This window comes from Thamnophis sirtalis, unplaced genomic scaffold (assembly GCF_051295495.1).
Source record: "Thamnophis sirtalis isolate CommonGarterSnake01/CBP01778 unplaced genomic scaffold, rThaSir2_p1.2 scaffold_5, whole genome shotgun sequence".
NCBI classification, from domain to species: domain Eukaryota; kingdom Metazoa; phylum Chordata; class Lepidosauria; order Squamata; family Natricidae; genus Thamnophis; species Thamnophis sirtalis.
The window spans coordinates 87,728,246-87,745,236 of NW_028261385.1; the positions used below are offsets into that span (position 1 = coordinate 87,728,246).

General features: G+C 40.4%; 3 protein-coding genes across 3 annotated transcripts; 1 reads left to right on the top strand and 2 right to left on the bottom strand.

Annotated features, from left to right (window-relative positions):
- Positions 1–557: 557 nt before the first annotated feature.
- TOPORS (TOP1 binding arginine/serine rich protein, E3 ubiquitin ligase) lies at positions 558–4,827 on the bottom strand. The gene is made up of 2 exons (XM_014064768.2): positions 4,644–4,827; positions 558–3,310 (listed from the first exon to the last, which is right to left on the bottom strand). Exons 1-2 carry the CDS (start codon positions 4,719–4,721, stop codon positions 779–781), a joined length of 2,610 nt encoding a protein of 869 aa, XP_013920243.2. The 5' UTR covers positions 4,722–4,827; the 3' UTR covers positions 558–778.
- A 1,172-nt stretch (positions 4,828–5,999) lies between these two features.
- Positions 6,000–9,755, top strand: TZMP1 (transition zone microprotein 1). Its single transcript, XM_087716145.1, has 2 exons — positions 6,000–6,199; positions 7,918–9,755. The coding sequence occupies exons 1-2, from the start codon at positions 6,155–6,157 to the stop codon at positions 8,026–8,028; spliced, it is 156 nt and encodes a 51-aa protein (XP_087572271.1). The 5' UTR covers positions 6,000–6,154; the 3' UTR covers positions 8,029–9,755.
- Positions 9,756–11,742: 1,987 nt separating this feature from the next.
- Positions 11,743–14,844, bottom strand: LOC148045456 (transition zone microprotein 1-like). Its single transcript, XM_087715124.1, has 2 exons — positions 14,786–14,844; positions 11,743–12,057 (listed from the first exon to the last, which is right to left on the bottom strand). The coding sequence occupies exons 1-2, from the start codon at positions 14,828–14,830 to the stop codon at positions 11,962–11,964; spliced, it is 141 nt and encodes a 46-aa protein (XP_087571250.1). The 5' UTR covers positions 14,831–14,844; the 3' UTR covers positions 11,743–11,961.
- Between the last annotated feature and the right edge of the window lie 2,147 nt (positions 14,845–16,991).

Consider the following 16,991-nt stretch of genomic DNA (forward strand, 5'->3'; position numbering starts at 1 on the left):
GCCTATAACATATGCAAAAAAGCAACCAATGACAACCCTTACATCCACAAGAGGTGCAGAGTGACATGAAAACAACCAATGACAATCTTATGCCTACTGGAAGCGTAGATTGTAAAAAAATGAATCCCTATTTAATCTACTTGTTATAATTTAGTAGGAATAAGTCTTACTGTATGAAGTTTTTAATTGGGGGACTTACATAGAACAACACTAATCCAATAAAGGCCAACCACGTCCTTCTGATGTCAATACTTTTATCTGGATAAATGGAAATAGATCACACCTTAACTCAAATAAGAAACATTAGCCTATTGATAATTGTTTGCTCATACATTACTTTTAACAGATCAGCCATGGGTTTAGCTTTTAAACTAAAATAAGCATATAACAAAAATTGAACCAAATCTGATTAAGGCAAGTCTTTTTATCATGATTCTGGGTCTATACCGCCACCTTTAATGAATAGCAACAGAGTGAAGCCCATACTTTTCTTGCATTGAAAATGTAACCTAGTCAGATAATGAAACAAGCCAAAAACCAAACTCAGAAAGCACCAGGGACTCCAAGGTCACATTTGATTTTATCTATTTATTTATTTAATAAAATTTATTTCATAAAACAAGTTATTTTTTCTTTCTTTAAATTAAAAACAATAGCAAACAATTAATTATTAAAAACATTAAAAACTAAAAAAAAATCTATGTCTACATCTACATCTAAGGCTTAACCTATGTAAGAGGGGGGGAAATCTTTTTTTTTTTTTTAAGTTTTTAAAAAATTACACATCTTGCTCTGGTGACTGTAGCTGGCAGTGTGAATTGCCATTTATCATTTGTGCCAGACGTAGAAACAAAGATGATCTCTTAGTTGGCAACTGGTTGAAAATTTTAGATTCTGTAATGCCATTCTCTCTATCGCTATCACTGTCAATTGTAATCACAACAGAAGGCAATGCAGAGGAATTAGTCAGATTGGTAGACTTAATTCTTTTTGGTTTCTTTTTGTCATACTTTGATGTACACACCCCTTCATAAATGATTTCCACACTTGGGCTTCTTGACCGCTTCTTCTTCTTTTTGTGCTGAGTCTCTGTTTGAGGTTGTCTGTCTACAACACTGGTGACTTTTGCACAAATGGTTGGATCCTTCGGTAAGGATTTCTTTAGAGCACTGCTTTCTCTTACCGAAGAGGCTTCCTCGCTACCTCTCTGGCTGCTCTCCAAGTGACGGGTTTTGTATTTCCTTTTCCCACCCGGCTTTTCCGAACGTCCTCTATCCGGATGCCTGGAAGTTCTCGATCTGCTGCTAGATGGGCTTCTTGATCTGCTGCTAGATCGGCTGCTAAATCGACTTCTTGACCGGTTTCTTGATCTGTGTCGTTCATAACTTCTGACTGCGTTTGGATTGTATAAAGCATATTCACTCCTTTTTTTGCTTTTGGAGTAATCGTCTCTCAAATAATAATCTGTGTCTTTAATCCTGGAAGTTCCACTATAGTCTCTGCTTTGAGATCGTGACCACCTTAAATCTCTCAATTCAGTGCTTTCACTACTTAGAGAAAGAGATCGGGAAGTACTCTTTTCTCGAGTTGATCTCCTTTTATTCTTTTTGTGCTTATGTCTACTGCCATCTCTTTTCTTTTTTCTTTTTTCCCTACTGCGATGCTTCCTCTTCCTTTTTGAACTGTGATGCTCTCTGTCAGAATGCTGCACATGCGATTCAGGTTTCCTTCTTTTTGATGAACTGTATCCATGACAGGCTTCCTTTGAAGAAAAGCTTTGCAACAAAGATGCTCCTCTGAATTTAGTCTCATCTTTTTCGCTCCTCTTCGGTTTTCTTTTTTCATTGGAGAGATACTCATTAATCTTATTAGCAATGCCATCTCTGGATCCAGCAGAAGATGGCGAAGCAGATCTACTAACATCTGTCGGGCTAAAGCTACAGAACTGGATAGGCTGCACTTTATCTGTATCTTCCTTTTTCTCATCATCAGCTGAAAGTTCAGAGTCTGAGGATAGCTGAACAAGCTCGGGGGTTCTCTCAGCTAATGGTTTAACGTAGTCCACAATTACACAATTGTCCGATGAATCACAACTGTCACCATTCACCTCTATATTTGCTTGTTTTGGCATCTGCAACCCTGTTCCATTTCCAGCAGGCTCTTCATCAGAGCTTTCCGAAGTGTTTAATGCAGTTGGAGACACATGCACTTGCTCTGGGTTAGAATAGGAGGGGCCTGGGGTTTCGTCATCCCAGGGTGCCTGGCCTGTGTCAGTTCTGAAAGCATTGCAATCGGGTGCCTGGGTTTCTGTTTCATCGGGTGATATTGTAATAATTGAAGATTCAGATGCACTTCCTTCTTCTCGTGATGGAGCTGGGCAATCATAATTTGCATGCTCATCATACGCTTCAATATTAAATGGACATCTGGCAAAATTTATAAATTCGTGTAAGAAATGCTCTGTGCTTTGCAGTAAAAAAGGCTGTAGTTCGTTGGCAAATGCCTGGCTTTCCAGGTCAAACTTAATCAAATTGTTCATTATTACATGCCGAACTATATTAATGAGTGATCCATGAATTCCAAACAGGACCGTGAGTTCACGTTTTAGCCATGGTACCAGCCTATGGAGGCAGGCAGGATTCCGGCGGAAAAATTCAGCCGATATGTCCCTATAACGCCCTCCATCTTCAATGCTTCTCACACGTGTGCCAGAACGATACAGAGCTTTTCGAAAGCTAATCATCTCTTGCTCTTGAATGTGCCGCATAAATCTACCTTCCAAACTAGCTTGTCGCCTTGATGCAAGCCGTCTGATCATCTGATGCATTTCTGCATCTCTCTGCCTTGTTGTCTGAGTTGATAACCCTTCAAACAAGATCCCACAATTTGGGGAAGCCATTGTCCTTCGAGAAGAGGAAGACCTCTGGGAATTAACACTTGCAGGATGTTCTCCTGTTAACGTAGTTCGGTAACGGAATCGCCTCCCATTAGGATTAGCAAAAGATTCTATTTCTGAAGGCCTCACAGAATGCACCTTGTAGTCATCTGCAGATCTCATGCTGTGCACGATGGAATGAAAGGGCTGTTTACAAAGTGGGCATTCTGCTTTGTTTTTGGACCACTCCAACACACACCGGTAGCAGAACCTGTGCCAGCAGCGATCCAAGTAGGCCACATTTTCAAACAGGTCCAGGCAGATCGGGCACTTAGAATCTGGAGATATTTCCTCTGGCATTGTCTGATGCAGCCTGTTGATGCCAGATAGGAGTGAATTATCCTTTGGGAAAATATCAGCCAGGGGTATCAAGCCCTGAAAATGGAAAAGAAATACAATAATCAATGTAAGCTTGACATGATTTGTATTGTATGTTTGTATTGAAAACTACAATGTAAAAATACCACCAATTTATCAGATTAAATTTGTTTCCTGCAAAGCTAAGTTATTTCATTCCTCATTCAGAGATATATTCTCCACTCCTAGATCAGATGGCCCCACACCGATGTTGTTTAGAAGAAGCACAATAACATTTTGTTAACCTTGGGTAACAAAAGTAAGATTCCTTGCTACCCTATGCCTAGCTTGTTTTAGCTTTACTTTTTATGATTTACTAACTTTAGTGAAATTTGTGTAAGCCATGTGAGCTGCCCAAAATCTTTGAGCTGTGGGTAGCATACAAGTTCAATAACCATTTATCAATTGTTCTTTGTAACTCATGATTAATGATTGTAACTATGATATATGACCTATGACCTATTGGTTGCTGTTTATATTGTGAGCTTATGCACTGGAGACAAATTTCTTGTGTGTCCACACTTGGCCAATAAAGAATTCCATTCTAATCTAGTCTATTTTAATCAGCAATGAGAAATCTGGGAAAGGATATGGCTGTCTGCATTAAAACTCTCAAAAAGCAGATATGGTATAAAATACTAACAGAGCTTCCTGAATCCTCGGAGTCAGAAGAAGATTGATTTTTGTCTCCCATCCGTATGAGATGCCTAAAAGCGCCAAAGGCTGGCCAATCTTCAGAGCAACAGTGCCTCTAAATTAAAAGAAGAGTCACTTGTGTCTCCCTTCACTATGAGATGCCCAAAAGAGCCAAAGTCTGAGCAATCTTCAAGGCCTCTAAGTCAGAAGAGCCACTTGCATCTCCTTTCAATATGAGATGCCTAAAAGAGCCAAAGCCTGGGCAGTCTTCAAGGCAACGATGTCCCTAAATCAGAAGAAGAGCCACTTGAGTCTCCCTTCACTATGAGATGCCTAAAAGAGCCGAAGCCTGGCAATCCTCAAAGCAACGGTGACTCCGAGATTATCCAAACCGCCCTTTCTCGCCAGTACGAAGAAGAACTGAAGGTGGGGAATATGCGGGGCTGCTATTTAAGCATCCCGGCAGCCAATCAGCGGCCACAAAGGGACCCCGAGTTCGATTTGCCATTATCTATGGGGACGGGGGGGGGGGGAAGAGAGATCCAAAAGTCCCGTTGGCCGCGGCCGTTAAAAACGAGTCTCGGGGGCATGAAGACCCTCAGCCAAGGGCAGAGACTGACGACCTCGCTGGGCTCTCCCCTCCTCAAGGGAAAAGTGCCCGGAAGATCCAGAGTTTTGCCGGGCGCTCTCCTCCCAAAAGAAGCCCCTTACTTACCGGTTTGGACCGTTGGTGCCAGCGGCGACGGCCATTGGCGCCGGCGGCTCGGCTCCGTCGCTCTCGGGGGTCACACATGGACGGCGGCACAACCGAAGACAGCTGATGAGAAGGCTGCCGCCGCTGCGGCTGCGGCTTTGGGTTGCTTCCCCGTCCTTTCCAAACCGGATGCACAATCTAAGTGGCAGACAGGGGGAGGAGTCACTTTCCGGGTTAGAAGGGAAAAGGGAGCTGGGGCTAATTTAAAAAAAGATTTTAAAAAATACATTTGTTTTTCAACAGCAGCCCCAAGACTCTTCGCTTGGGAATGCCGCGCTCTCTTTCCTTCGCTAGTTAAAACGAAAAGGGTTCAAACCAGGCTTCCTTGGCCGCGCTAAAGATTGTATAGTTCCATGACTTCAACTCCCATAAACCTCAGCGATCAGGACGGTGGCCTCAAAGCATCTCGGGATTTATAGTTCAAAAGTTTGTTGCTGTTGTAATGTGAAAGGGGATGTGTGTCTGTCTACATCGGTAGGTCCACATTCCTCGCAAAAGAAGGAAAAGGCCACGTTCCCAATCATTTTTTAAATCCATAATTATCAATATATCAGTCAGAACGAACATCAAAGGAAAAAGCAAGGCTCTTGACGGCACTTGACTCGTTCTTATTCATGAGAAAAACTCGGTCAAAATTGGAGCTCAAGACAGAAGCTGTCCACTTCCCTTCCTAATTATTATTAAATACATATGGTATCCGATTCCCAGCAGCTTTGGGCGGTTTACAAACTCTTAAAAACAGATCCAAACAGGAAAACAACGCAAATCAAAACAAACGAAAAAGAAAGATAGGAACGATAACTAACCAGGAAGGGGGTGGGATGCAAAGAAAAAGAAGAGGGCTTCAATCATATTTGCCAAATACATAGGGAAGGTTCTTCTCTCTGATGAAACTTGGAAATTGTTCATTTCTATTTCCCTAAGGAAGTTTTTGTCCGTAGTGGAGGGGGGGGTGCATGGGGGGGGGAGACCCGCACAACCAATTACCAAGGCTTTTTTGGAAGAGGCTCCCCTCCCACCGATTAATTTCAGTTTATCAAAGATTTCAAGAGATTTCCACCTCTGCAATGAGTTTTGATAGTATGGTAGCCAGGGGTGATTCTACACACCTATTCGAAACTAAATTGCAAAGGATCCGGTTATCTTAAAATCCTTGATGTTCTTGGCAAGGAAGGGAAGGGGAAGGATTAAATCGGGGAGGACGGAATCAAAACAAGGAAGAGCGACATATTTTTGCTGGAGACCGAGGACATTTGTCCCTGCAGTTCGGAAGAATCGAAGAAACCGTCCCACCGTCTAATTTCAGGAGATACCTGGGAATCTCCCTTCCCGGAGGGGGGGGGGGAGAAAGAGGAGGAAGAAGCTTTGACTCCCTTAATAAAAATGGCTCTCCCGACTTCCCTTTCCTGCCGCTCTGCGAACATCACTTCCAGAGCGAGGCGAGGGTGGAGCGCCAACGGGAGAAGCTGGGAATGGCGCTGGTAAACTGCCGAACTCTGGAATGGTTCTACTCGCTGGTAAGGCGGTGTTGGTTTCTTTACCTCCCGCCCACCCGGTCATTTCTTTTGTTGTTTGAGGAAGCGGGACACACGGCCTCTCCCTACAAAGAAATCCAGGGAGGCCGATTTACGGGCTCAATTCAAAAGCAAGTAGCGGTGGGGGGGATAGGCCCCATGGGAAGGTGGGGGGAACTCCGTCTCAACCCCTGTCTCGGAGGAACGGGCCTGGGACTCCCCCCCCCCCCATATTTGCCATTCCCTTGAAAGCCAATTCCTCCATGCTGGCTGAAGCTAAGCTTCTGTCTCCAACGTCGCTTCTCTTTCTTTCAGTCTCCAGATTGTAGACACTTTTTAAATAAAGGGAGTCACCCAATACGAGAGACCCCCGTGTGGTTATTTTGTTCTCTCAATTGTTATTAACATTTTTAAAGGTAATATTGGCACTTTTAAGATGGCAGTCTAGGCTTTTTTTTTAACCTTCAGAAAATCCGTTTTTCTCTTGTTAGCCAAGGCCATTTTTTTGGGTGGGTGAGACTTGCTTTTTCAGCAACTTCAGGAAGCCCTCCACTTACGTCAGTTCATTTAATGACCATTTATAGTTACAATATCATAGAAAAAAGCAACATGACCATTTTTCACCTTTACAACAGTTGCAGCATCCCCATGGTCATGTGATCAAAATTCAAACAATTGGCAACTGACTCACATTTATGACAGTTGCAGTGTTTTTGTGATCATCATTTGTGACTTTCTGACAAACTCAGTCTGAAAACCAGATTCACTTAACAAGCATGTATCTAACGTCATGACTCAACAACTGTGGCAAGAAAGATCGTAAAACTTAACAAGTGTCTCACTTAGAAACAGAAGTTTTGGGGTCAATTGTGGTCATAAGTTGAGGGCTATCTGTATTTAGATTTCTTTCAAAAATTTCCAGAAGCCTAGATTTATATGGAAAGATATATATGCATTCTGAAAGTTCAGGAATGTACTCACAAGTTTTAAGAAACATATAAACCTAACTGGGAAATTCTTTCCCCCCCCCCCCCATCTTTGATTTCGGGCATCTGCTTACAGTTTTCCTGTCAATATTTTAGAGGTAGTTTGCCATGGCTTTCTTTGTAGTGCTGCTAGAAAAGTAAGTGGCCTAAAATCACCCAGCAGCGCTCCATGCTTAAGGCAGGACTAGAACTCCTAGTCTCCTGATTTCTAGACCGGTGCCTTAACCACTAGACCAAACTGGCTCCAATTCTGGCTTACTGGGATTTAAATTAGGCCATTATATACTGTAAACTATGCATTATAATTTAGCAAATTAAATGCAAAAAGCAAACTATGGTTTATTCAAGAAAAGTGGTTAACAAAACTTATTTTCACTGTGGTTTTGGGGTGAAGGTATTGGACTAGGATGGGAAGAATCAAGTTAGCAATGGAATTTCACAATGTCTTAAGACCAGCCATACTCTCAACCTAACAGGGGTAAAATAAAGGCACTCATGGAAATTCTTGAACTCCTGTGGAAAACGCAGAATGAACATTTAATAAATAGTAGCAGTACAGTACATAAGCACGGTCTTAGTAAGACACCCATCTCATATGACCCTCTTCAGCCCCTGGCTTCTTGTAGGTAAGCTGCAGATTTGATTTTTGTGGTGGGGATAAAACAAGTATAAAGAGAGGCTTGACATATCAAATATAAATTCATATTAAGTATATTTTGTTCTTTTCTTTCACAGATTCTTCTTGCTATTGTATTGCTTTCATGGGGCTACGTCATTTACGCAACTCGAATAGCAGCCAAATGGCACTTAAAGGAGATGTATCCCACACAAGCCCAGAATATTTAAGACACCTTCAGAGTGAAATACCACAGAAATACAAGCACATTCTATAATTCCATAAATAATAATCTGCAAAAACTTGCATTCCAAACTAGAGTGGCTAAGCTGCAGGAGTATTGAAGCTTCAGAAATAGATTTAGTGTTGTAATACTTAACACTAATAATGTATAATTGAGAAAAATTGGGAAAATATCCTTGAATATCTTATTTTTTAAAAAGAGAAATGTACTGTTCAGGCTGGAGCAAAGTATTGCAGGCAGTCTACAAACCCAGATTACAGAATGCAGCAGTCTTCTGAATGAATAAATGATTCCAGAGCTGATATGGAAAGTCAGCCTTATGAAAGACATTAAGAAACTGATCAAGAAGCCAGTTTGGCAGCAGATCAAGAAGTCATCCTAACAGTAGATCAGGAACTTCCAGGCGTCCTGATAGAGGACATTCTGCAAAGATATATGAGGAAAGGAAATATAAAAGGCAATTACTAGGAGAGGACCCACAGAGTTAACAAAGAAACCTCTTCTGCAAGAGAAAGCAATGCTCTAAAGACATCCTTACCAAAGCATTAGGCCATTTGTGGAAAAACTGCTAGCAATGCAGACAGGCTCTCCCATTAATATTGAACAACATATAATAATGCATAATTTAATGTTTGATCTAGAAAGCCAGGCATGTGCTAATTAATTACAGCTTTTCTTATTCCAAAGTAAGGAACACTTCTTATATGAGTTTATCAACTTTGCTAGATGCCCTTTTACTATAGATGCGTATGATGAGCATGAAAATTATGACTGTTCAGCTCCAGCAAGTAAAAAGGGAAGCAACTCAGTCTTCTATTACTACCATATCTCCTGATGAAACTGAAACCCAAATACCTGAACATAATGCTTTCAGGCACCCTGGGATGATGAAATGCCAGGCTCATCTTATTCCAATTTAGAGCAAATTCATGCTTCTCCATCTACTGTTTTAGACACTTCTGCAAGCTGTGATGAAAACCCTTCTGCAAACAACAGTTGCAGATGTCACAACAAGCAAAAATAGAAATGAATGATGACAGCTGTGATTTTTTTGACAACTTGTTGACTATGTAAAACCATTATGAAGTAAAGACTCAGTGACGAGGACAGCCATACATCTGGATCCTGATGGCCGGCAACCCTGTGGCAGGCCCAAGAAAAGGGGGATGGATTGCATCGAAGAGGACATGAAATACATGGGTGTTGCCCCTAAAGATGCGCTGGATCGAGCCAAATGGAGAAGACCCTGCCATACCGCGGGAGTAGCACTAGAAGAAAGAGCAACCTATCCAACTGCGCAGCTTTAGTGCCACAGATGTTAGTAGATCTGCATCACCATTCTCTGTTGGTTCCAGAGATGGTGCTGTCAATCATAAGAACAATGAATGTCTCTCCTCAGTGAGAGAAGAAAATCTAAGAGGAGTGAAAAAGATGAAGATAAATTAAGAGAAGTGTCTTAAATAAATATTTTTTGTTAAATATTCTTAGAAATCTTATTTTTCCTCTTTGTTACAAGTTTTTGCTTTGTATGTTAACCAATATTTTAGGTGTCTCTGTGCATTTTGTTTACTTTATATAGCTGGATGAAAAGGCCTTAGTTTTTATAGTTTTTAATGTTTTAATAGTTATTGTTTACTATTGTTTCTAACTTTGTTGTAAGGCATAAGGAATAAGTCATTTTATGAAATAAATTAATTAAAATATGACCTTGAAGTCCTTGGTGCTTTCTAAGTTTGGTTGTTTGCTTGTTTCATTATCTGACTAGATAACGTCTTCAATTTTAGAAAGGCATGGGCTTTGTTCTCTATTTATATCGTCAATTCATTAAGCAATGACAGTGCAGATCAATCCTATATCATGATATAACCTTCCCCAAAGATTTTAAAAAAAACTTGCCCTGATCAGATTTGGTTTAGTTTTTGTTACATGCTTATTTCAGTTTAAAAGCTAAACCAAGAACTGATTTGTTAAAAGTAATGTATGCACAAAATATCAGTAGGCTAATATTTCTCATTTGGGTTAAGATGTGATACATTACTATTTATCCAGATAAAATAATTGATACCACAAGGGTATGGTTGGACTTTACTAGATTAGTGTTGTATTATGTAGGTTCCCCCTACTAAAAACTTCATATTCTTACTCATGAACTGCCATTCATTTCCTTTAATGCTACAGCCTTATGACTGAATACCTGGTTTTCTAAGAAGACATCAATACAATGAGACTGGCCAGTTTCCTTGTCAAATAATCATTGTCTGATATACTTCTGGTTGTGATAATTTACCCTCTTGTGCTTGTTAGTGAATAGCATTATTTTGGTATTGTCGTTATCATTAATCTGCAACAAGAGATTGACACAGGAGGTAGCAAAAGCATATACCACTTCCTAAATCTATAGGTAGATTTTGTCATCTGCCTTGTGCAGCAACCATTCAGTTATGACAGCAATGAAAAAGTGCGACCAATCCTCCTGTCATTTACAATGTTCGCAGGTCTGTAAAACAAAGGAAAGCCAAAATAAGATTTTAAGCACAATCTCCATTTCAATTAGCAACCCCCCTCATTTAATAACTAAGTTATCTGTCCAATTGTGATTGTTAAATGAGGACAGGGCTTTTAGAATTATCCATCATTGCATAAAACAGTCAACATTTGTGGAAGATAATATAAATAAGCACCAAGTGTATTAATATAGATGTTGAACAGTAATGGAACCAGGATGCATCCTTGCCTAGTCCCTAAAATTTGGATTTTTTTAAACAGGTGCCCATGGATACTTCAGTGAACCCCAAAATATGTGTTCATATTTTGACATCAAGAGAAGTAGATGTATAGATCATAATTTATGCCCACATTTTTAAAAATCAGGTTAAATGTAGATCAAGGATCAATTAATGTTGGTTATAAACCTAGATTAGTTTTGGAGTTTTCCTGCCCAGTAAAGGCTAAAACAGAATGCCCTGGTGAAAAGTCAAATTGTTGCCCTGCAATGCAGGCATTTTACATACAACTAACTGGTTATACTTACAGATTTATTGGTCAGTAGTTTGGGGACAACTTTTTGGTGTTTTGCAGATATTATTGACACTTCCATTGAATCTATTAGTACTGATTAAGTAGCTGACCTTGGATTTTATAGAAGCTGCAGATGAAATTAGACAAGTAAATTCAAAATATTAAAGATTGGTTATCAAGCATTCAAAAACAATTATTTTAATTGATATAATAAATAAAGTGCCACAAAAAAATAAAGCTACACTTTAATTTGGATAAATTATTAAGTAAAATTAAATATTCCTTTAAAAATGTACCAAATAAGATAACTTTGGCTTTCAACAATACATTGTAGAGTGAATATATTTAATGAAACATACCAGTATGATGCAGATTTTTCTTCAGAATAGCATCAAATAACTTGAACATCTGTTTAACTTCAAATTTTCACTGGATACTATATGCATTTTGGCAATTCTTCCATAGATATCCAGGCATTTATTTCTGTACCATTAAAAGCATTGCGTAAGAGTGTAACTTTTAACTTGAAAACCAAACCAAACTTCCTTGCGCAAAGTAGTTATTTATCTGTAATAATGACTCTTTGGGCTTGCAGTAATCCTTCTAGCCTTACTCTTCTGAAACATATTGAAATAAGCAGTAAAGTGGAAAAATATAAAATTCTTTTTAAAAAAACTATATTCAAAGTTATTTTCTCAGTTATGTGTTAATAGAACTGAGTATCAAATGTTCACAGCTGTTTTGTTATCTTTATCTGTATTTCTGAAGTTTCAATAATACTCCTGAGCTCAAACACTCCAGTTGGGAATTCATGTTTTTGCAGATTATTATTTATGATGTTATAGAATATCTTTGTATATCTGTGGTATTCCGATCTGGAGATGTCTCAAATACTCTGGGCTTATATGGGATACATCAACTTCAGTTGCCATTTGGCTGCTATTCGGGTTGCATAAATGATGTAGCACCACGAAAGCAGTACAATAGCAAGAAGAATCTGTGAAAGAAAAGAACAAAATATCCTTAATATGAATTTACATTTGATATAACAAGCCTCTCTTTATACTTGTTTTATCCCCACCAACAAAATTAAATCTGCAGCTGAAGAGAGTCATATGAGATGCGTGTGCTTATGTACTGTACTGCTACTATTTTTTAAATGTTCATTCTGCCTTTTCCGCAGGAGTTCAAGAGTTTCCATGAGTGTCTCTATTTTACCCCTGATAGGTTGAGAGAGTATGGCTGTGAACATCCATAGCTGAGAATGAAACAGAACTTGACTCTTCCCATCCTACCTAGTCCAATACTTTCACCCCAACACCTCCGTGATTACTGAGTGAAAATAAGTTTTATGTTAACCACTTTTCTTGAATAAATCATAGTTTGTTTTTTGCATTTAATTTGCTAAATTATAAAGCATAGTTTACAGTACATAGTAGCCTAATATAAATCCCAGTAAGCCAGAATAGGAGCCAGTTTGGTCTAGTGGTTAAGGCACCGGTCTAGAAATCAGGAGACTAGGAGTTCTAGTCCTGCCTTAAGCATGGAGAGCAGCTGGGTGATTTTAAGCCACTCACTTTTCTAGCAGCCCTACAAAGAAAGCCATGGCAAACTATCTCTAAAATATTGACAGGAAAACTGCAAACAGATGTCCAGAATCAATGATGGGAAAAAAGTCTTGCCAGAAAAAGGGCAGGAACTCCAGACAGTTGTCAAGAATCAAACGGCAGGAAAAAAAAAGCCAAATTGTAATCATACTGAGGGCTAAAATAATAGGTAAAGATGGTTTAACAAGAAAGGCAAAAAGTACATGCCTTTTTCAGATGCTTGCAGTAAGATTAGAACAAAGCTCACAAGTCTTTTCACCTTACGTTATTTTGTTTCTCTCAGGAATTTATATTTTTTACAATTCAGTTTGAAAGGATGGACAGGCTTTTTAATGATTGTTACTGTTGGCTAGCAGACATTCAGAAAAAACGTGTGGATTAAATATCAAATCCTCCAGAGATTTACTGATAAACACAGATATAAAATGTGCCCACCCTAAAGAAAGAGACTGCTAGTGCTGTTTCAAGCAGGAGGTCACCCAGCTGACCTCCTGCTTGAAACAGCACTAGCACTGTCTCTTTCTTTAGGGTGGGCACATTTTATATCTGTGTTTATCAGTAAATCTCTGGAGCAAGTAATCTTCTCAGCCCTAGGAAGGAGAAACCAGCCAGCTGTTTTTGAAAATGTTGCCATGTAAACCACAGCGACTTCTCCAGACAGTTGCCAGGCATGCAAATGGCTTGAAGAAAGGATTAAATCAAAGCCCATATTTGTTTAAACTTAACTAAAGCCTAGTCTTTGATTAAAGTTGGAGAGAAAGGCAAGAACCCATGGCCTAAAGTGGGTTAGTGATCCATTCTGTACAATCTCAGCTTCTGATTTATAGTTTGGCAGATCTGTAAACTCTTGATACAACTCCCCTATAAACATTCAGCTATTGAGATTGAAAAGGGGATGTGAAATGCTACTATTATAACTGGAAATTTGGTCAAATGCCAAGGGCAGGGGGATGCATAGGAGGCAATGTTGTGTCCAGACAACTTAGAGACCTCCATGGAATGTCATGGTGTGGAGCTGATAAAAACCTGATCCCTGAATTTGAGAGAGAGGGGGAGAGGAAAAGGGCTTATTTGTCCACCAGAAAATACAGATCAAGTAATTCAAGGAAATCCAAAAGCATTTTTAAGAGGTAAAGGTTCCACTTGAGCATATGTGCTAGTCGTTCCTGACTCTAGGGGTCGGTGCTCATCTCCGTTTCAAGGCCAAAGAGCCAGCGCTGTCCGAAGACGTCTCTGTGGTCATATGGCAGGCATGACTAAATGCTGAAGGCACACGGAACACTGTTACCTTCCCACCAAAGGTGGTTCCTATTTTTCTATTTGCATTTTTATGTGCTTTCGAAATGCTAGGTTGGCAGAAGCTGGGACAAGTAATGGGAGCTCACTCCATTATGCGGTGCTAGGGGAACTGTCCCCTAGCGCTGCGTCAAACTGTCAACCTTTTGATGGACAAGCTCAGTGTCTTAGCCAAAGCCACCTTTACTTTTTTAAGGGGAGGGGATCAAAGGGCCATTTATAGGGTACAGAAATCAATGAAGCACACATTTGTGTAATGCAATAGGTCAGAAAGCAAGGGATCAAACAAGAAAAGGCACTGAGACTTGGGTAAGAGAAAACACTGATTCAAAGTAACATTCCCTAAGTGGCAAACTTCTTGGTCACCTTGCTGTTTCCCAACTAGGTTAGTATGTTTCTTAAAAGTTGCAAGTGTATTCAACGACTGCTATAAACGCCGATAGTAAAGCCGAACACTTGAGGTGAGAGCAACTACACGGGGTCTCTCGCATGGGGCGAACCCGTTTAAAAAGTGTCTGTTACTTAAGAGGCTAAAAGAGAAGCTGGTAAATGCGAGATCGGAGACAAAAGCTCAGCTTCAGCCAGCAGGAGGGGACTCGTTTTCAACTGAATGGCAAACATGTGGGGGGGGGGTCCCTCTCCCCCCCCCCCAATTTATGGGGCTCATCCCACACCGCTCCTTGCTTCTGAGAAGCGGATGCGGGATTGAGACCGTAAATTGGCCTCCCGGGATTTCTTTGTAGGGGGAGGCTGTGTGCCCGCTCCCTCAAACAACAAAAGAAATGTGGGAGGGAGGAGGCAAAGAGAACAGCACCGCCTTACCAGCGTGTAGTGCCATTCCAGAGCTCGGCGGTTTACCGTTGGCATGCTCAGCTTTTCCCCGCTCGCGCCCCGCCCCCGCCTCGCTCAGAAAGCCCTCGGGAAGTGAGAGGTTCGCGGAGCGGCAGGAAAGGGATGGCGGGAGAGCCATTTTTGTTAAAGGAGACAAAGCCTCCGCCTCCTCTCCGCCTCTCCTTCGGTAAAGGAGATACACCACTATTCCTGAAATTAAACGGAGTTGAGGTAGAAGATAGGATCGGAATAGGAATGGAAAGGATATTGGATATAGAGAATAGAATAGAATAGATTCTTTATTGGCCAAGTGTGTGTGGAAGGTTATCACCCAGCCCTCTCCCAGAGAAATGAAATATCCTAGGAAATGTTGAAAAGGCAGAATATTATATTTCCCTGGATGTGAAAGGGAGAAACGTTTTAAAGAGAAACTTCCTGCAGCTTCCTGCCTCCCCCGCCCTTTTGTCAATGGGCCATTAAGAAGGCCAAACTAGCTTTACATAATAAAAGACCTCTCCACTTCAACTCCGGGGGGGATGGGATTAAGGCATGATAATATTGGCCCTTTACTCAACTGACCACATGGCATCTGAGAACTCAACCAAACCTGGATTCAAAACGCAGCCTAGAGAGTTGTCCCTGCATGGCCCCATGGGAGTCTGACAACCAATCAGAATACAAGCTCAAGATCAAAGGCCAGAGAGGGCATAAAACCAGGGACTTTCAGCATCTCAGCCCTTCTCTTCTTCTCCACCAACATTGAAGCATGTGATCACCTTTTCTGTTCAGGACTCAAGCCATGTGGTCCTATCCACCATTAAACCATCTTTCCAAGCAGCTTCCATGTCTCCAGTGTCTTTTTCCCCACTTGGAGCCGAATCCAGGACATTTCTTTCACCATGTGATTGGACACACAAGGACTTTGTCTCCGGTGCATAAGCTCTCATTGTACACACAAGCAATAAGTGATAAATCATGATCATAGTCATTGTAAAAATACATTCATCATAAATCATAAGATGCAACACTTAGTGATAATCACTGCAGGGACAAATGTCCACTGTCAGTCTCCAGCAAAAATATGTTGCTTTTCCTTGTTTTGATTCCATCCTCCTGATTTAATTCCTGCCCTTCTCTATCTTGCCAAGAATATCAAGGTTTTTAAGCTAGCTAGATCCTTTGCAATTTACTTTGGAATAGTTGTATAGAATTGTCCCTGGCTACTATCCTATCCAAACTCATTGCAGAGGTGGAAGTCCATTGAAATCTTTGGTATTCCAGAAAATAGGGTTCAGCTTTTAGCTATTCCTTCACCAAAGTCAAAATATTTATTTTATCTTATTTGTCGATCACATTTTGAAAAGTAACATTTTTCCTCTGGCTTTTGGAGGGCTCCCGCATAGGTCGTGAGCATGACAATATCTCCCAAGACAGAACCCTAATAAACTGAGATAAATTGGGGTGGAGGGGTTGAGCCTCCTCCAAATAAGCCCTGCCCATTGCCTGATTGGAATCCTCCCCCCTCCCAAAGCATCCAAGGACAAAAACTCACTTAGGGAAGCAGAGGAATACAAAGCAGCACAAACACTCAATTTCCAAGTTTCCACAAAGAGAAATGTCTATGAGATTCTCAGTCATCCAGGTCATGGTTGTCCCAAAGGACAATCTCTGAAGCTGAAGAAGCTTCTTGGATGAGAAGCAAAACATATTCAAAGAAAAAACAGAAAGTACAGTTGCCTCTTGAAAAAGCACCTTTGCGATATCAGAGAGGAGAATCTTGCCTATGCATTTGGCAAATATGATTGAAGCCCTTGTCTTTTCTCTGTTCCCCATCTGGTTAGCTACCATTCCCATATTTCTTTTTTGTTTCTTTATCTTCTTTTATGTTATTTCTTTCTTTTAGGTGCGTTTTAACGTTTTGTAAACTGCCTAAATTTGTTGGGAGTCGGATGGCATATAAATTGAATGAATGAATGAATGAATGAATGAATGAGAAGGGAAAAGAGAAGAGGATTGCAGGAACTTCTGCATTAAATTATTTTGATCGAGTTTTTATTCATGAATAAAAAACACTTGTTAAGATCATGCAGTAAAGAGCTCTTCTTTCTCGTTTGGTATCCACATTGATAAATTGATTTGTACGAGTAAGACAAGATTGGGAATGTTATTTTTATCCCTTTTGAATGGGGGAATGTGG